This window comes from Mesoplodon densirostris, chromosome 15 (genome assembly GCF_025265405.1).
Source record: "Mesoplodon densirostris isolate mMesDen1 chromosome 15, mMesDen1 primary haplotype, whole genome shotgun sequence".
In the NCBI taxonomy this organism is placed as follows: Eukaryota; Metazoa; Chordata; class Mammalia; order Artiodactyla; family Ziphiidae; genus Mesoplodon; species Mesoplodon densirostris.
The window spans coordinates 31,962,771-31,983,932 of NC_082675.1; the positions used below are offsets into that span (position 1 = coordinate 31,962,771).

At 41.0% G+C, this 21,162-nt stretch overlaps 1 protein-coding gene across 3 annotated transcripts in view; it reads right to left on the minus strand.

Moving 5' to 3' along the window:
* The window catches only part of PTPRM (protein tyrosine phosphatase receptor type M), a 759,871-nt gene that overhangs the window by 411,950 nt on the left and 326,759 nt on the right, over positions 1 to 21,162 (minus strand). For all 3 annotated transcript variants that reach the window (XM_060119604.1, XM_060119603.1, XM_060119605.1), the window contains exons 6-7: positions 12,749 to 12,923; positions 3,163 to 3,456 (exon numbers count right to left, since the gene is read on the minus strand). In XM_060119604.1, the coding sequence (XP_059975587.1) occupies positions 3,163 to 3,456; positions 12,749 to 12,923 (469 nt within the window). The remainder of the gene's footprint in view (positions 1 to 3,162; positions 3,457 to 12,748; positions 12,924 to 21,162) is intronic.

The window sequence follows — 21,162 nt, forward strand, 5'->3', positions numbered from 1 at the left end:
ATAAAAGTGAACTCCGAGACGTTCAGGGTAGAAATATACACTGGATCATTTCATTAGAAAGAGAACATAGACTCTTCATGCTGAAGAGGCCTTCAGGTTCAGCCAGCTCAATCCTCTCGTGAGTAAAGAATCTCCTTCTGCAATGCCAGGTTCTGCCTGAACCCACCAGCCACTGGAAACTCGTTATGCATGACTTAGCTCTTGTCAAATCTGCACAGACACCCTGCTCGTCCCCATCCTCTTTCTCAATTCTTCCATCATTCCACGTTGGCTGAGCAAAGTTCCAGAACATTTCCTATCCTGGGTGCTTTCCCTTGAGTACAGTCTATTCTGTGCTTTCTCTCTTAAAATGTGGGGACCAGAAGTAAGTGTGACAATAACAGGGAGGCTTCCCAGCACTGGTAGAAAAAGACTATCGCCACCTACAACAGAGGCTTTGCTTTCTTAATGCAACCTACACTTCTATTAGGGTTTTTTGTTTGGTTGGTTTTTGTTTTTGTTGTTTGGAGGGGGTGGGGAGGCAACAGCATTGCAGAGTGATTCACAGAACATGGACCACACTGTAGACGCATACGTACTTAAACCTAACCCTCAATCTCTTGTTTTATATGTGCTGCTGCTAAGTTTTATGACTCTAATTCCAGACACATACTCTTGGCCTTTTACACCACACGGGATGGATGCCCAATTATTCCTACTACCTGTCACCCTATTAGATTCATCCACTGTTCATGCCTGGCCAAGGCCATTTTCCATCTTCCATCTGCTTGGCAGAATGCTCAGTGTCTCTCTCAGGTTTTGAGGTCCGTGACTTGCTCTTTCTGAACCCCAAACACTCGCGAACCATCTGAGGGAGAGGCTGGGACTGTTAGCACATTTTTGTCTAGAGTGTGTAGCATCCACCTTCCCCCTTTTCATTCCGTCCTGCATACCACGATTTCACACGGCTCACCTGAGCAGTCAACAAGCTCTCCTTCAGATTTTCTCAAAAGTCTCAGTTCAGCAAAGGGTGAAACTGTATTTCTTCCGACAGTAAGAGGCTCATTCAACTTCCCTTTCCTCACCCACCCAGCATCTCCCCCTCTCATTTCTAGCTTTGACCCTCTCACCTAACATATTTCTATTTCCTAAGATTGACTTGTTCGACCACAGCTTTTTCAAAAATGCTCAATCCCCGTGCAGGACAGGTATGCAACAGTGTCCACAGCAGGTTACAAATGGTAAAAGGAAAAAGCCTGCTTTCTCATCAGGCTTCCTTGCTTAAGTGAGGTTAAACCTCTAAGGCACAGGGCTGGCATGCAAATAACCATCCAGGATTGGTTTTAATGTTTTAAAAAAGGGCTGCCATTCTACTATGAAAGTTTCTACATTTACACATCATGCAGCCATAACAAAAAGGCTTACTGAAAACAGATATGCACGCCTTATATTTAGGGGAAATGTAGACAATAATCATGTTGATACCTGAAATGTACGAGCGCAAAACCAGGAGAAAATACAAAAGAACACAACTGAAAACAATAGGTAGGTGGGGTTGTCAGTGACTAGAATGACAGATTGGATCCTTTCTCCAGCCTAGACAATGGGATTCTAACCTTCTTTTGGAGAGGAAGACGATCTAGCACCATGCCCCCAAACAGGATTCCTCAAAGTAACGCTGAAGTGAAAGAACACAAACTTATTGCTCACAGAGCATGCGGGGAGGACCGCAGGGGTTTCTATTTCCCTGGCCCTAGTAAGGGGGTCACAGTATTGGCCCCAGAGACTTCAAGAGGCAGTTATAAAATAAATAACAGATTTGAAGGCAATTCTTATATTGTAAAGTGATAGACACAGTGTTACACAGCTATTGTTTGCATTACAACAGATGATAAATTATTTCAAAAAAGGCAGGGAAATTTTATTCAGTTAAAGAGAGAGAGGAGATGACATGGTGTAAGAGAAATAAGGAAGATAAAGTGTTGTCAAACTCCTTTCTCCTTGGACCGCCCATGGCGGCTGTGAGAATCACCACAGTTCTTAGACCAGAGGCTCTGCGCTGAGCGTGATATGACCATGGGGACGTGGGACTTGGGAAACAGACCTGGGTGGACAAGGCAGGCCCAATAGCACATACCCCAAGAAGAGAAAGGGTCCTGTTCCCTCTTCTAACAAAAATAGTTTTACAAAAATAATTTTTTTCCATGAGCTTTGGGCTTTTCGAAACTATACACTCCAAATTATGAAGAAAGAATGAAGCAGTTACCATTGTTAAGGTTTAATCATTTCTCCTACCAGACAGGGTTAGACTGCGCTCTGAGTACTTTTAAAACTTAAAAGGAAACGAAACCTACTGATAAGTGTCCTCTTAAATAATGCCACCCGAAGAATCAATTATCTCCATAAAAATTTCTTGAGTCTCCTCACCTCAGCCCTCAATTCAGTGCAAGAATCTGCATTTAAATGATGAAAGAACACTTCAGTATCCCAACCTGTCATTTCTCTCTACTTCCGACCCAAGAGCAGCCAGACAGAAACAGCACTCGAACCTCTAACGGGCTCTTTCTTTAGGGTCTGATTTTTATAAGACTCTGTATTTCTCTCTCCATCAACCCACAGAGCGGGCTCTGCACAGTCAATTAGAACTTTATCATCTAAGAATTTAAAGCCGGCATGCAGTCCACAAATCACCCTGGCTTATTTTACAAATGGGCCCCATGTCACTGGCAAGCAGCCCCTCCATTCAATATCCGTCCATAAAAACACAGCTTTAAAGCTATCGCTAAGATGGAATCTAGCCTTCCAAAGGCCCTCGAGGCCACAAACACATCAACAGGGAACATAAAAGCAAAGGGACCCAGACGAGAGGCGTTGACCTATGAGCAGACATCATTAAAGCAAACAGTTTCTGTCAACTTTGGGATGATTCCCGTATGAATTAGGTGATACTCCTAGGAAGGCGTAAATTAGGAATGGGGAAAAGGGGGCGGAGGCCTCCTGAGAGATGCCAAGCCTTGAGGTTTGAAGTCCACAGGCTATTGGGTTGCTGTCCACAGGTGAAGGGACCTTTTGTCCCCAGACAGGGTCCCAGCAGAGCTGAAGGAAGTGTGAGCCACCTGCACGGAGGTTGCAGGTCAAAACCCAGAAGACACTGACAAGCGGTCCCAGCATCCCCGGACTCACCTGCACACTTGGTTCTGGTTCTGAGAGCGGGCCCAGGAGAACCGGTGCCGCCCTCCCCTGGCCGGGTGAGAAGCACGCTGATCTCATACTCTGTGTCCGGGTCGAGATGCCCGATCTTGTAGCTCGTGGAGTCCACTGGCTGCCGGTCACTCCAGCTCCCGCTGGCGGTGCAGTATTCCACCTCCCGGGCCACGATGGGCCCATCGCCATTGATGGAGTTGGCGTTGAGTTGGATCCACAGGTAGGTGGCCCCCACGGAGGCCAGCTGAGGGGGGGCGATGGGGACAGGGGGCTCTGAAAGGCAAACCGGAGGCCATCCTTCAGACACTTGAGAAGGGCTAAATGCACATCAATTACTAAAACAGGGAAGACGTTAACATTTCAGCAATGAACTGATAAGAATGGTTTTGCTCAGGTTAATACGAAAAAGCATACTGAGGGAGGTTTGCATAGTGTTCACATCTGTGAAATAAACCATCTTTAAAACCGAAGCCTGCTCAGGTAGGTACAACCCCAGTTTGTTTTAGGACGCAATTCACTTTTTCAAACAGCTACATAAGCACCAAAGGATTTTTTTGCACTAAAAGTGACTTGTGAAAACTCTCTCAAGTGGTAGTAATTAAGCTCTAGAAGTCTCTCCATTGTCAAGAGTTAAAAAAAAACCAAACAAACAAAAACAGAGTGTCTTCAAAATCACCCAAGGTATTAGTTATATCACTAAATTCAGTCTCCTTATATTTGTATTCCAAAGATATCATCATTTGAAAAACATGGATGAAATTATAGTTTATCTCATCATAAATGCATTTCCAGGATGACTCGTTTCCCCCCAAAAGCTATCCCAATGGACTCGTTCTGCTCCAGGAGCAGTGAGCACTTGGGGCGATGAAGTCCTGCCACTGTTCAGGGATCTTGCAGTAATGAGTCTTACTAAAGCAGTGAATAGAAAGAAAAGCTCTAAAGCAAAGCACAAGTCATGCCCAGCTTGATAAAACTCTAAGCAATCAATGGCAAACACTCTTTACAACCCAGGAAGGTCTCTCTCATTGTTGAAAACCTGAGACTGACTTTTTCTGGATCTTTGTCTGAGACAGGAGAGAGAGGCAATCTTGTTTTCAACAGTGTATCAGGTGTCAGCTGAATGGCTCTCCAGGCACCAAATAAAGGCATTCCATGTGCCAGTGTCACTGTGAGTGGCACCACACATGACATTAGGGAAGGAGATAACCGTATAAAATAATGTATTTCTATTTAATGAATCTCCATCGGAGAAAATGTTAAGTCCTAGTGATTTTTTTCAAGGATGTTTCTGCAGGTGGTTTGGGCCTTTTGGTGTGTTTTTGTTTTTAGCTCCTCATTTAGCTCACACAAACGCATGTAAAATAAAGCCTGCTATTCTTTTACTAGCACATGAACCTGTCTGCTCCATAGCAGACATAACCCGTTGCTCCCTGTCATGTTTCCTGCTGATGGGGACCTCACGACAGCTGGTCCCATCTGAGGTTGGCCCCTAAGATGATACCAGGTAGATCCCTAGACCAACAAGAAACCAGCAACGCAAGTTCTTTTTGTTGGGTTGGGGCATCTTTGTTCTTTAACGTATTCAAGGTGTGGTAAGTCATACTGACTTTTAAAATAGCTGGGGAAATCTCATGAGGCTGAGTCTAAAGAAGACACTTAAAAGGTGAATTTTATTTGGGGGACGATAAACTTAGTGCAAATTTACTAAAATATTGTTCCTATTATTTATAAACTACAACTTTGTGCTAGCTCTTCGTTTCTTTAGATAGTTTTGATTCAACTCATAATGATTTAACATCAATTTATATCATTAGAAGATTCCTTGAACCAAGACATGAAATGGGCCTTTCATAGTATATATTAAGACATTTACATAGGCAGGCTGAAAGAGCAGTTAATTACTTTGCAGTTGCAAATGCTAGCAAGGGTTCCTGAACTGCCATTCAAAATATAACTCGGGGCAAAGCCACAAAGGTTAGTGAGCACACAATTCATTTAGGACGTTGTCACTAGTATCCTAAAATAGATAGGACTTTGTTTTTTTTCACATCTTTATTGGAGTATAATTGCTTTACAATGGTGTGTTAGTTTCTGCTTTATAACAAAGTGAATCAGTTATACATATACATATGTTCCCATATCTCTTCCCTCGCGTTTCCCTCCCTCCCACCCTCCCTATCCCACCCCTCTAGGTGGTCACAAAGCACCGAGCTGATCTCCCTGTGCTATGCGGCTGCTTCCCATTAGCTATCTATTTTACGTTTGGTAGTGTATATATGTCCATGCCACTCTCTCGCTTTGTCACAGCTTACCCTTCCCCCTCCCCATATCCTCAAGTCCATTCTCTAGTAGGTCTGTGTCTATACAGACTGCCAACAAACACATGAAAGAATGCTCAACAACATTAATCATTAGAGAAATGCAAATCAAAACTACAATGAGATATCATCTCACACCAGTCAGAATGACCATCATCAAAAAATCTAGAAACAAAAAATGCTGGAGAGGGTGTGGAGAAAAGGGAACACTCTTGCACTGTTGGTGGGAATGTGAACTGTTACAGCCACTATAGAGAATAGTATGGAGGTTCCTTAAAAAACTACAAATAGAACTACCATACGACCCTAAAATAGATAGGACTTTAGTGCTTATTTGTCCCCACACTATTTTCTCTATTAGTTCCCCATTAAGAAGAGTACCAAATACGTTAAATCAAATGAAAGATTCAACTAGAATTTGGGAATCATTGAGACAGCCATTCAAAAGGACTTTGGGGTTACTGAAAGAATCTGTACAAGAATAAGAATAATTTTTTTTGAATTTTATTTATTTTTTTATACACCAGGTTCTTATTAGTTATCCACCTTATACATATTAGTGTATATATGTCCATCCCAATCTCCCAGTTCATCCCACCACCACCACCCCCTGCCATTTTCCCCCCTTGGTGTCCATACATTTGTTCTCTACACCTGTGTCTCTATTTCTGCCCTGCAAACTGGTTCATCTGTACCATTTTTCTAGGTTCCACATATATGCGTTAATATACAATATTTGTTTTTCTCTTTCTGACTTACTTCACTCTGTATGACAGGCTCTAGGTCCATGCACTTCACTACAAATAACTCAGTTTCATTCCTTTTTATGTCTGAGTAATATTCCAGTGTATATACGTGCCACATCTTCTTTAACCATTCATCTGTCGATGGACACTTACGTTGCTTCCATGTCCTGGCTACTGTAAATAGTGTTGCAATGAACACCGGGGTACATGACTCCTTTGGAATTATCGTTTTCTCAGGGTATATGCCCAGTAGTGGGATTGCTGGGTCATATGGTAACTCTATTTTTAGTTTTTTAAGGAACCTCCATACTGTTCTCCATAGTGGCTGTACCAATTCACATTCCCACCAACAGTGCAAGAGGGTTCCCTTTTCTCCACACCCTCTCCAGTATTTGTTGTTTGTAGATTTTCTGATGATGGCCATTCTGACTGGTGTGAGATGATACCTCATTGTAGTTTTGATTTGCATTTCTCTAATGATTAGTGATGCTGAGCAGCTTTTCATGTGCTTCTTGACCATCTGTATGTCTTCTTTGGAGAAATGTCTATTTAGGTCTTTTGCCCATTTTTGCATTGGGTTGTTTGTTTTTTTTAATATTGAGCTGCATGAGCTGTTTATATATTTTGGAGATTAACCCTTTGTCTGTTGATTTGTTTCCAAATATTTTCTCCCATTCTGAGGGTTGTCTTTTCATCTTGTTTGTAGTTTCCTTTGCTGTGCAAAAGCTTTCAAGTTTCATTAGGTCCCATTTGTTTATTCTTGTTTTTATTTCCATTACTCTAGGAAGTGCAGCAAAAAAGGTCTTGCTGTGATTTACGTCAAAAAGTGTTCTTCCTATGTTTTCCTCTAAGAGTTTTAGAGTGTCTGGCCTTACATTTAGGTCTTTAATCCATTTTGAGTTTATTTTTGTGTATGGTGTTAGGGAGTGTTCTAATTTTATTCTTTTACATGTAGCTGTCCAGTTTTCCCAGCACCACTTATTGAAGAGGCTGTCTTTTCTCCATTGTATACTCTTGCCTCCTTTTTCAAAGATAAGGTGACCATAAGTGCATGGGTTTATCTCTGGGCCTTCTATCCTGTTCCATTGATCTATATTTCTGTTTTTGTGCCAGTACCATACTGTCTGGATTACTGTAACTTGTTACTTATAATAGCTTGGTTATTTAGTAACGTATTGTTTATCCTCCACGTGTTTGTGTTTTTTACGTTGTTTTCCCCATAATTGGTTTCTAATCCCATAGCACTGTGGTCAGAAAAGATGCTTGCTATGATTTCAATTTTCTTAAATTTACCAAGGCTTGATCTGCGACCCAAGATGTGATCTATCCTGGAGGAACGCACTGTCCTGAAGGAAGGTTCCAGGCGCACTTGAGAAGAAAGTGTAATCTGCTGTTTTCGAATGGAATATTTAATTAAATATCAATTAAATCTATCTGGTCTATTGTGTCATTTAAAGCTTGTGTTTCCTTATTAATTTTCTGTTTGGATGATCTGTCCATTGGTATAAGTGAGGTGTTAAAGTCCCCCACTATTATTGTGTTACTGTCAATTTCCTCTTTCATAGCTGTTAGCAGTTGCCTTATGCATTGAGGTGCTCCTATGTTGGGGGCATATATAATTGTTATATCTTCTTCTTGGATTGATTCCTTGATCATTGTATAGTGTCCTTTCTTGTCTCTTGTAACATTCTTTACTTTAAAGTCTATTTTATCTGATATGAGTATTGCTACTCCAGCTTTCTTTTGATTTCCATTTGCATGGAATATCTTTTTCCATCCCCTCACTGTCAGTCTGTATGTGTCCCTAGGTCTGAAGTGGGTCTCTTGTAGACAGCATATATGTGGGTCTTGTTTTTGTATCCATTCAGCGAGCCTGTGTCATTTGGTTGGAGCATTTAATCCATTCATGTTTAAGGTAATTATCTATATGTATGTTCCTATTACCATTTTCTTAATTGTTTTGGGTTTGTTTTTGTAGGTCCTTTTCTTCTCTTGTGTTTCCCACTTAGAGAAGTTCCTTTAGCATTTGTTGTAGAGCTGGTTTGATGATGCTGAATTCTCTTAGCTTTTGCTTGTCTGTAAAGCTTTTAATTTCTCCATCGAATCTGAATGAGATCCTTGCTGGGTAGAGTAATCTTGCTTGTAGGTTCTTCCCTTTCATCACTTTAAGTATATCATGCCACTCCCTTCTGGCTTGCAGAGTTTCTGCTGAGAAATCAGCTGTTAACCTTATGGGAGTTCTCTTGTATGTTATTTGTTGTTTTTCCCTTGCTGCTTTCAATCATTTTTCTTTGTCTTTAATCTTTGCCAATTTGATTACTATGTGTCTCGGTGTGTTTCTCCTTGGGTTTATCCTGCCTGGGACTCTCTGAATTTCCCGGACTTGGGTGGTTATTTCCTTTCCCATGTTAGGGAAGTTTTTAACTGTAATGTCTTCAAATATTTTCTCTTGTCCTTTCTCTCTTCTCCTTCTGGGACCCCTATATTGTGAATGTTGTTGCGTTTAATGTTGTCCCAGAGGTCTCTTAGGCTGTCTTCATTGCTTTTCATTCTTTTTTCTTTATTCTGCTCTGCAATAGCTATTTCCACTATTTTATCTTCCAGGTCCCTTATCTCTTCTTCTGCCTCAGTTATTCTGCTATTGATTCATTCTAGTGTATTCTTCATTTCAGTTACTGTATTGTTCATCTCTGTTTGTTTGTTCTTTAATTCTTCTAGGTCTTTGTTAAACATTTCTTGCATCGTCTCGATCTTTGCCTCCATTCTTTTTCCAAGCTCCTGGAGCATCTTCACTATCATTATTCTGAATTCTTTTTCTGGAAGGTTGCCTATCTCCACTTCGTTTAGTTGTTTTTCTGGGGTTTTATCTTGTTCCTTCATCTGGTACATAGCCTTTTCATCTTGTCTATCTTTCTGTGAATGTGGTTTTTGTTCCACAGGCTGCAGGATTGTAATTCTTCTTGCTTCTGCTGTCTGCCCTCTGGTGGATGAGGCTATCTAAGAGGCTTGTGCAAGTTTCCTGACGGGAGGGACTGGTGGTGGGTAGAGCTGGCTGTTGCTCTGGTGGGCTGAGCTCAGTAAAACTTTAATCCACTTGTCTGCTGATGGGTGGTGCTGGGTTCCCCCCATGTTGGTTGTTTGGCCTGAGGTGACCCAACACTGGAGCCTACCTGGCTCTCTGGTGGGACCAATGGCGGACTCTGGGAGGTTCTCACACCAAGGAGTACTTCCCAGAACTTCTCCTGCCAGTGTCCTTGTCCTCACCATGAGACACAGCCACCCCCTGCCTCTGCAGAAGACCCTCCAACACTAGCAGGTAGGTGTGGTTCACTCTCCCCTGGGGTCAATGCTCCTTCCCCTGGGTCCCGATGCACACACTACTTTGTGTGTGCCCTCCAAGAGTGGAGTCTCTGTTTCCCCTAGTCCTGTCCTGCAATCAAATCCCACTAGCCTTCAAAGTCTGATTCTCTAGGAATTCCTCCTCCCGTTGCCAGACCCCCAGGTTTGGAAGCCTGACATGGGGCTCAGAACCTTCACTGCAGTGGGTGGACTTCTGTGGTATAAGTGTTCTCCAGCCTGTGAGTCACCCACCCAGCAGTTATGGGATTTGATTTTATTGTGATTGTACCCCTCCTACCAACTCATTGTGGCTTCTCCTTTGTCTTTGGATGTGGGGTACCTTTTTTGGTGAGTTCCAGTGTCTTCCTGTCGATGATTGTTCAGCAGTTAGTTGTGATTCAGGTGCTCTTGGAAGAGGGGGTAAGAGCACGTCCTTCTACTCTGCCATCTTGAACCAATCTCGATATTTAAATTTTGAATAAATTTTCTCAAAGGGAAAGAAGGAAGGAACTCAATTTGTACTAAGTGATAAAAAGCAATTTAAAATGTTTAATCCAAGTGAAAGGGCATGATAAAAATAATTCTAAATCAAGCCAGCAAAGAAAGAATTTATATACCTATAGATACATATCATATACATATATCTAATTGATATACATATATGAATTCCTAATATATGTCTCCTATAATTAAATATGATATTGGCATATATGTATATATACATGAATTGTGGAGATTACATGAAATATTTTTATGTCTTTGATTACCAAAAGCAGTGGTAGACATAAAACAGACAAGAATGATAGTTTAAAATGACCTGGGCTTCATTTGTGGGCCAGCACCAAATCAGGGAATGACCTTAAGGAAGTTATAAACTCTTTGGGCTTAAGTTTTTCCCATTTTGAAAAAATTAGCACTCTAAACACACGCATATAAAAAGTGTTCAATCACACAGGTGGCCTAAACATGCCATTATATATTTTAAAGTCATTGCGTCAACGCAATGCTTTATTTAATTAGTAGACTCCAGCATGTTATCTCATTTTGAAAAATCAAATACATGCAAATATGGCTATAAAAATTATAAATGGAGGAAAAGTCAAACTCCAGATTTGATCCATATCTGCAAGCCAGTTGTCATCAGCTGTGGCAGGGTGCAGAGATGCAAGGGGTGCCCGGACATTTTATCACCATGACCCAAGATCCCTCCATGCTGTTGTAAGGCAGGAAAATGTGTGGCAGAAATGTGAATAAGGACCTACTCAGCCTCTGTGCTTATGTGTGTTGTGGCAGACTAGAAATTTCTGACTTGCTTGTAACTCCCAACAAATTAACTTTCCCACAGAGGCAATTTTTAAAGAGGTAACTAGATTTCTATCCTACTGATTACAAAGTACCACGCCTTATTGGGCACGGGCACAGTGAGGCGCTGTAGCAACCAGAAATCAGAAAACAGAACAGAGTCACAAAGAACAGGACCAAGATGAAAATTAAGTAACAGTGATGACAATAAAGAACTCAGCCGTGGCAACAGCGAGGCGGCCATTCTGCTGGATTTGTTGGCAAATCTGTCCATTTTCCACAAGGAAACCCCTCGCTTCCCCAAGAGCCTTCTGCAGGGGAGGGTGTGCACATCTATGCAGAGTTTTAGTTTTCTTACAGGTAAAACCTAAACTCGGAAACTAGCCAGACGGGCTACAGTTTCACTACAAACCCAAAATCACAGGGCTCTGGTGTGGCAAATTAGACCATGTGAGCAGATATTGCAGGGTGTGCTTCCTGGCTTCCTTCCACATAACATTAGCCACTGCTGCAGATAAACAGTGCTGGGGGGCAGGCTCCCCCCAAGCCAGGTGTGACTAACGTTGGCAGGGCTGATTTCACAGCAGTAGCGTCTGCCCGGATCACCTATAGATTTTATGGCAGAGGCTCTGGTCCCAGAGATTCTGATTCAACATCGGTGTGGTAACAGTGGTAGAGAATAGGTGAGCAGGTATTTGTATTTCTATTTTGTTTTAGTTGGAAAGGTGGTTCAGCCATGCATTCTCAGATGAGGACCACTGATGGACTAGAATGGAGAACAAGAGCCACTCCATGCCCCATCATGGCCTGAACAGGTGCTGGCTGCCTACTAGGTCTCCTGTTCTAAGTGCCATTCACATACCTTTTGCATCTGGTCCTCCTGACGGGCCCTTTAGGGTCGGTCACATTATTATGTCTATTTTAAACAGGAGGAAACAGAAGCACTGAGAGGGTAAGCCATAGGACCACGCCCACACAGCTAGCTCTGGGGTTTGAACCCTGCAGTCTGTAAAACTGTCAACATAGAGAAATTTGCTGACAAAAGGAATAGTCCATCCAAAAGAGACCAGTTTTATGTTGCCCATTTAATAAATGCAGGGGAGAACATGTAACAAGCAGGCATCATTCTCTTCCCCTAGGAGGAAGCAGCAATGGCTTGCTACAAGGTATAAAAATGCCTCACGTTATATCTAAAAGTCCAAATTCTGTCTGGGACCAAAAGTTGCCTTACCAGCTTAATACTATAAACTCCTAAGTCCATGCACACACAAAAAACATCAAACCAGCCAAAGGAAATTTATCCCCCCCCCCTTTTTTTACTCGTCTCCCACCTTCCTGAATATAATGACTCAATTTTTCAGTCATGCAAAATACAGTAATAGAACCTAACAGCAACATTATGAATGTTAACCCACTACTATCAATGTGGCTTGTATGATATGACGGCGTATTTTTATACTGACACTGCTTCATTTTATTAACCACCCTGCTATCATAAACACTGTGGCTGGGGAAGATTTGCATTTTAAGTGATTTTCTATCAGTAAAAAAATTTTATTCCTTAAAAAAAATTTATAGGGTTGTAATCTCTGTACACAGAGTTGGCAGAAGAACTTTCCCAGAGCACATTCATTGCTTTGTATGCAACTGAACCAACATAAATAAAATACAGTTTTCAAAACTATTGCTCAGGTGCAAAATTTGTACTTAAAATGTAATCCATCCGTACAGCCTGTCACCAAACTACTGTTCAGAAACAGACAAGGATAAGTCTGAGCTTTCAACAAATCATGAACTCACAACCATCCCACATGTCTCTTTTAATAGACTATTTGGAGGTATAAAAATAACATTAAATACCTTTAACTACCAATTCTGCATAGTTGGATAGGCCAACTCCTCCATCGGTTCGAATCATGCAGCGGTATTTTCCAGCATCTCGTTTGGTTGTATTCATGACATTAAACGATGCTATGAATCGCCGGGAACTAGTCACCTTTATTTCCTTCAGAGGAGCATCCCGTACATCAATGCCCTGTAAACGTGGGGATGGGGAGAGCAGAAAGAAACAATATCAGCTGTCATATGGAACCAGGAAGACATCTGAAGGCACAGAATGGATGTTACTGATGTTACCTCCTTACAGATCTTGGTTCCACGGTTTATTACCATTGGCAGTTGTTCCAGGAAAATAGGTGCCCAGAAACTGAAACTCTGCCTCGATCAACACTTTGAGTATTTGAGGGATGCAAAATTAAGTGTGCAGAAATGTCTTTGGTTTTGCCCCTTTAAAATGTTCATTATGTTATTTTTCCTCAACAGGAGGAGAGGAAAAAGCACATGGAAAAATTCTTCATTTTGCTCCCAAACTATCAACATTTAGTCTTTTTGTAATACTTAATCATTTTTTTTAATACTTGGCTAGGAAACAAAATTAATTCACACACTACCCCATGACTGGCCTCATTTTATACATGAACTGATAAACAACTTATCAAGAGCTACATTAAAAATGTAAGTACGTATTAGCATAAGTTCTGAAGGACGAGTCTCAGCTTTAGGATTTTCTTCCTGGAGGCATCAGAACCAAGCAGAAGTAGGTGCTTAATATTACCTGACACTGAAATGCTAGGAGAGAAGTTCCTTTGCACATCCCACAGCCCAGGACCACACAAAGCAGGGTTCAACACAGGAACAGTGTTGTCTTTACACTATCCCGGAGACGTTAATTAAGTCCTTAGTTACGCACACTTGGAAATCCATTCTATGCTTCCCACAGTTTAAAGCCTCAAGAAAGACTACAGATTTCAGTCCTATATATTCTTTTTCTTACAATTATCAGGAAAGAGGCTATCTTTAACATGTTATTTGCAAGTATTAAGGAGAAAACAATGGGCAAAGACCTTAAGGCAAATGCACGACACCAAACATTATGTCCAATTATTCACCCAGCAACCATGCTGGGTGCCATTCACGTGCTGTCACTGTGTTAGGACACTAGGCTCACAACAGTGGACAACAGAAAAGTGGCCCTAGTGTTCACAGTGGCGCTTCAGTTGCTGGGGAATATAGGCTTGAAATGGATACACGATCACCAATGATGGCCAGGGCAGGTGGCTGGCAGAAATCACAATGAGGCCATCTTTAGATATGGTGCCGTTTTGAGGAAGTGACATTGGAGCTGAGATCTGAAGGGTAAGTAGGAACTGCCAGGCAAAGGGGAGGGTGGAAGAAAAGGAGTGCCCCGGTCAGAGGAGAGAGAACAAGAGGCCCGGGATGGTTAGAAAGAGCCGAAAGCTTTGGAGGACATCAAGGTGGCCAGTGGAACTGGGGAGGTGGGCGCGCACCTGTGCATTCAGGGACTCGCAGACGGTATGAAAATGTTTGTGTTTATAGGTGTGAACACGCCAGGCTACCAATAATAAAACTCACCTGTAGAACTCAGTGATTTATATTATGCAAAGCCTTTTAGAAGCTTTTGCTGTGTTATTTTCTTTGTCAGTATGTCCTAACGGACATGAGTTTGGGAGTAGACGGACCAGGGTGCCAAACCTAACGTCAGAGTGATTTATGCTCCTGGGGTCCCCCTTTCCTCATCCGTAAGGGGACAATACAACTGTCAGGGCAGTTGTGAGAATTTAAAGATATACATGCGCAAGGACACTTGCCTAATGATAGGGACCACAAGTCCCTGCCCGGATTCTGGACCAGCTGAGGAATGAGTTCAAGAAGAAAGGCAGGGGCTTCCCTGGTGGCGCAGTGGTTGAGAGTCCGCCTGCCGATGCAGGGGACGCAGGTTCATGCCCTGGTCCGGGAGGATCCCACATACCCGCGGAGCGGCTGGGCCCGTGAACCATGGCCACTGGGCCTGCGCGTCTGGAGCCTGTGCTCCGCAGCGGGAGGGGCCACAGCGGTGAGGGGCCCGCGTACCGCAAAAAAAAAAAAAAAAAAGAAAGAAAGAAAGGCGGACAGGCTGTCAAACACCTCGTTTAGTACCCGTGGACCTGTCCCTGCAGAATACGCAGAACACGGCCGATGCGCGGCAACCATCGGCTTGCTAGAACTGAAGCACGGAATTAGACTCACCCACCCAGCCACGGGCCGCATTGCAAAACCACACCATCCCCGGCCCCCGACGTGGGGTGCTGCTAGCAAACTCACAGGATGGAAGAAGGGCGGCTGTGGGAAGTGAGCTCCCAAAAGAGGGGCTGGGCCGGGCGTGCTTCCGGCTTCCTGTCCAGCAGCCTCGTGGACAGAGACAAGGCATCCCGGTGCTGCGCCAGTACAGTTCCTGCCACAGCGAAGGAAACGTCGGGGGCGCGGAAGAACAGTTCCCACCATCTTTAGTACTAGCTGTCAAAACAGCCTTGTTAATAGCTTAAAGAGTCATAGATCTGAATGTGACATTAAATATATACCTTATATATCCTATGTGAGTCTTTTTTATTACTAAATCCCCTCAATTTGGTCTGACAAAGGGCACTGAGAAGTTAAACAAAACAACATCAATCCAGCATTATTAATTAATACAACAGGAGAAAGTATTTCTCTCTGTATTTCATACATTGTCTCCCATCCTCTCCCCCAAATAAATATAATAAATAATTAAATTCTACCACTAGGAGTAACCTTAGACCTACTACTCTATAAAATTAAGTTTGTCTTTTTCAGACTGAAAAAAAATCTAATCTCGTTTTGAAAAAAAAAAAGAGCCCTGAAGAAAGGCATCACATTTATAATTATTTGTTTTGTTTATTAACAATGACAAAAACAAAAGGGCTATCTACTTATTTATTTACTTACTTGTGGCATGAATCTTGTAAGAATATACTTCTATAGTCGTCCTGTAATATTTGTCCTAATGAAATAAGCCTGTCTCAAAAGAATGTTTATTAAAAAGAATTTTAAAGTATGCCCTTATGGATCCCTCACAAGTATTCAAGGCTGTACTGAGGGCAGTCAAGTTTAAGAAAACCTCTGTGTTGGATTCATATATATGTTGAGAGGAGCTTTACTTCATAGCTGTTGACTTCATGCCACAAATTTATCCTTTAAAATAAACAGCTTCAAACTAACAGCTTTACAGAACTCCAATGAGTCACATGAACTCTCAGGAATGGGACTTTTTTTAAGCCCATGTATTTAATCACACAGAAAGTTCGATTCAGCTTCTTCAAGAAAAACAGTATATAGAAAGGAGAAAAGTGCTAGTTAGCAATCATTTTAGCTTAGAATCCATATGCTATCATAAATCTTGCTTCAATCTGCAGGTATTTTCTATTACATCATTCACATGTACGTGGATCCAAGCATTCATTCAACCCACCCTTAGTAAACATCTTTCATGAGGCAGGCACTCTACATATACAGGGAGCATGGGGTTAAGAGAACCATCCCTTACCTAATTGAATCCATAGTCTGGTTAGAAAAACAGACAGGTAAGGCACTAATTACACTACAGACCAAGGAACTGCCTGACACAGTAAACCCAGGAAAAAGAGCCTCCTCACCAGCAAGGGTCAGAAAGCATGACTTGAGGCCAGAACTGGGGATGCACAGGACTTTCTTGGGCAGTGAAGGAGGAAAAATGGAGCCAGTAAGTGAGAAGAGCTCTGTAAAAGTCAACAGCCAAGACAGCTGAACTGTGGGGCGGTAGGTTTATTCTATTCCACTAGAACACAACGTGCTCCTGGAATGGCAGGTGTTAAGGCTGGAATGGTAGAGCCCACACCCAGGAATAGGACCTGTGGAGGGTTACAGTTTATCCTGATGCCAGGAACACAAGGATTTTTGGCAAAAGGGTGACGTGAGCACATCTGTGGATACAGTAATGGCCCAAAGCAAGGAGTGTGGGGGCCCAAAGCAAGGAGTGTGGGAGCCCAACTGATGTCAAGGAAACCGGCTGTATTTTCTGCAAAAATCATAGTAACACATGACAAAAGGAGGGATGAGAGACAGGAAGGGAGGGATTCTAAAGCTAGTTAGGAAATATAATCTATAAAAGTGGGTTACCATATGGTCCAGCAATCCCACTCCTGGGCATATACCTGGAGAAAACCATAATTTGAAAAGATACATGCTCCCCAATGATCATAGCAGCATTATATACAATAGCCAGGACATGGAAGCAACCTAAATGTCCATCGACAGACGAATGGATAAAGAAGATGTGGTACATATATACAATGGAATACTACTGAGCCATAAAAAAGATAGAAATAATGCCATTTGAAGCAACATGGATGGACCTAGAGATTATCATACTAAGTGAAGCAAGTCACACAGAGAAAGACAAATATCATATTATATCACTCATATGTGGAATCTAAAAAACAATACAAATGAACTTATTTATAAAACAGAAACAGACTTGCAGACATACAAAACAAACTTATGGTTACTAAAGGGGAAAGGTCAGGGGAGGGGTAAATTAGGAGGTTGGGATTAACATACACACAATACTATATATAAAATAGATAATCAACAAGGACCTACTGTATAGCACAGGGAACTCTACTCAATACTCTGTAAAAACCTATATGGGAAAAGAGTCTGAAAAATAATGGATATATATGTATATATAACTGAATCACTTTGCTGTACACCTGAAACTAACACATTGTAAATCAACTATACCCTAATATAAAATAAAAATTAAATAAAAAAGAAAGAAATTTTTTAAAAGTGGGTTACACTGCAGTACCATCTTTCTCTTCTAGTAGATTATAAGTTCCTCAAGGTCATGAAACAGATGTATTCATTTTGTGGACATGGGTGCACAGGGAATAGAGCTCAATTAATATTTGCTGACTCTAGGAGTCATAGTCTCAGTGGAAAAAAGTTCCATAGGTAGGAAAGAAATGTGAGATTGTTATATTAACACACTTATACCTGATCCTTACAACTGGACAGCGAATCTTTATTTACAAGGGAGACCAACAGGGAAAAATAAAAGGATATTTTAGAGGATCTGTGTGCCCCTCAGTCAGCAACACTGTAATCATAGTAGGCAAAATAGCGGCCCCCAAAGATGTCTACTCCCTGGTCACCAGAACCTGGGAGTTTGCAGATGAGATTAAAATAAGGATCTATGGTATAAATGGAGGTATTTTGTAAAATAACCTTGAAACTGTAATTTGACATGTGTTTGGTCAGGTTGTGTCACGTTTAATTTTTTTTTCTGTTTTTTTTTCATTTGAAAACTATGTTAGCAATAATTAATTCAATAATTACCACATTCTGCCATTAAAGGATATATTAGCACCATCAAAAAATAATAATAAAAAAATAAGGATCTAGAGATGGGAAGATTATGCTAGATTATCCAGGTGGGCCCAATGTAATGATAAGGTAGGAGAAAGTAGGAAGGTCAGATGCAGAAGGAGATGTGACCAGAGAAGCAAGTGCTTTGACGACTGAGGAAGGCACCATGAGCCACGAAATGCAGGAAGCTTCTGGAAGCTGCAGAAACAAAGGACAGATCCTCCCTTACAGCTTCCAGAAGGAGCCAGCCCTGCCATCACCTTATTTCAGGACTTCTGTCCTCCAGAACAGTGAGATAATGAAGCCACTAAGTTTGTGGTAACTTGTTACAGCAGCAATAGGACAGTAATACAATGAATATCAGGATACTGAAAACTCCTGTGGCTTTTCAGAGATGTGCAATAGTCATGAATACTGATTTGTCAGAGTTACACAGCAAATCTTTAAGGCCAGTTTAGGTATTATGGGCTAGCAACAGTTCTATTCAAAAGCCGTCACTGTAGCCAAAATAAAATAACAAAGTTGGAGGAGTCACACTTCTCAACTTCAAAACTTACTACAAAGCTACTGTAATCAAAACACAGTGTGGTACTGGCATAAGGACAGACATAGACCAATGGAATAGGACAGAGAACCCAGAAATAGACCCTCACATGTCTGGTCAGTGGATTTTTGACATGGGTGCCAAGACCATTCAATGGGGAAATGATACTTTTTTCAACAAATGGTGCTGGTAAAACTGGACATCCATGTGCAAAACAATGAACTTGGACCCTTTCATTTTGTACAAAATTAAATCAAATGATCAAATACCTAAAGTTAAGAGCTAAAAGTATAAATCTCTCAGAAGAAAACATAGGGGGAAATCTTCATGATCCTAGATTTGGAATTGATTTCTTAAATACAATGCCAAAATCAAAGGCAACAAAAGAAAAATAGGTAAACTTGACTTCATCAAAACACAAACTTTTGTGCATCAAAGGACACTATCAAGAGAGTAAAAATACAACCAACAGAATGGGAGAAAATATTTACAAATAATTTATCTCATAAGGGATTAATATCCTGAATACATAAAGAAGTTCTACAACTCAGCAAAACAACAGCAACAAAAACCAAACAATCTAATTTTAAAATGGGCAAAGGACTTAAATAGACATTTTCCCCAAAGAAGTTACAGAAATGACCAATAAGCACATGAAAAGATGCTCAACATCATTAGCCATTAGGGAAATGCAAATCAAGACCACAATGATCACTTCATACCCAGTAGAATGGCAATTATACCAAAAAAAAAAAAAAAAAGAAAGAATGAGAAAAGAAAACAAAAAGAACAAGTGTTGGCAAGGTTTAGTTGATTTTTCATTACAGATCATTTTAATTTAAATAAAATTTGAAATAGTGGTTTTATATATATATATATATGTATATATGTGTATATATATATGTATATATGTGTGTGTATATATATATATATATATATATATATATATATATATATGAGCTCTTCATTTAAATTTCCTGTGATATCTGTAGAACTTTTCATAGCATTAGATAGTTTCAAAAACATGCTTTTTAATATTTTCCACTGTATGGCTGTAGCCATTATTTATATAAGTAGTTCTCTATTGCTACACATTTAAATTATTTATATTCGTCACTATTATAAATGATCTTAGGAGGATCCCTATTTCCTAAAATTATTAGGTCAAAAGGGAATAAAAATTTTAAGTTTTGTTTTTTGGACGGATAACCTAAAAATCTCTATAGAGAGTTATTATCTATTTATAAGAATTCTGTTTTTTGGACTTCTCTGGTGGCACAGTGGTTAAGAATCTGCCTGCCAATGCAGGGGACAAGGGCTCGAGCCCTGGTCTGGGAAGATCCCACATGCTGTGGAGCAACTAAGCCCGTGCACCACAACTACTGAGCTTGTGCTCTAGAGCCCACAAGCCACAACTACTGAGCCCGTGTGCCCCAACTGCTGAAGGCTTTGTGCCTAGAGCCCATGCTCCACACCAAGAGAAGCCACCACAATAAGAAGCCCGCACACTGCAACAAAGAGTAGCCCCCACTCGCTGCAACTAGAGAAAGCCCGCGGGCAGCAACAAAGACCCAAGGCAGCCAAAAAGATAAATAATAAATAAATAAATAAAACCTTCCTTTAAAAAAAAATTGTGTTTTTTAATGGGAATTCAAAAGGCTCCTAAAATCAAGTTATTTTCCAACTCCTTTAAAATATTACAAACAGATCAAACAGGACAGGGAATTGAGCTAAATCACTGACCTTTTCTTATTAATATTTCCAATACAATAGGGGGAAAAATCAGCTTATCTTGGGTAAAAGATCAAATATTCAGAAGAATATTTATATTTCTGTGTTATTGCATGCCTTTTATGGTACAAATTCATTTATTCTCTTACTCAATAGCACTTTTAAATTAAAATAAATCCATTTTTAATATTTTGAAGAATGATAAATTCCCTCTAATACTATGAGATGCTGTCTAACTCTGACCTCTTTCCATCAGGCAAGGATGCTCCTTGAGACTCACATCTTCAGTATCCATAAGTGGATGTTCCCAAAAATGGAAAATACAAACCAAACTAAGTAAGATTAAGTGTGCTTAAGACAATTTAACTGAAGAGCATGTAGCACTACTAAAATGTATATTTAGAATTAGGGACGCATGGCGATATTTAAATATCTATAAGATTAATTAGTCAGAGTGACTCATCTCATTTAAATTTGTGGCATCACCAGGAATTTCATGCAAGTTGAAAATCCCACTTGGAAAATGTGAGCAGAATAGCTGCCTGAAGACTGTCAACCACTGAGGCCACACGTAAGGGGAATGAGATGAGCAGAGAGACAAACCAGGAAAGTCTGTGGAAGGCGGGAGGGAGAGGCAGGGAGACGGAGAGAACAAAAGGAAGAGGAAGAAGTGAGACCCGCAGAGAAAGAAGGGGCGATGCCGGTGCCAGATGGAAAGTGACAGGACGGGAGAGGA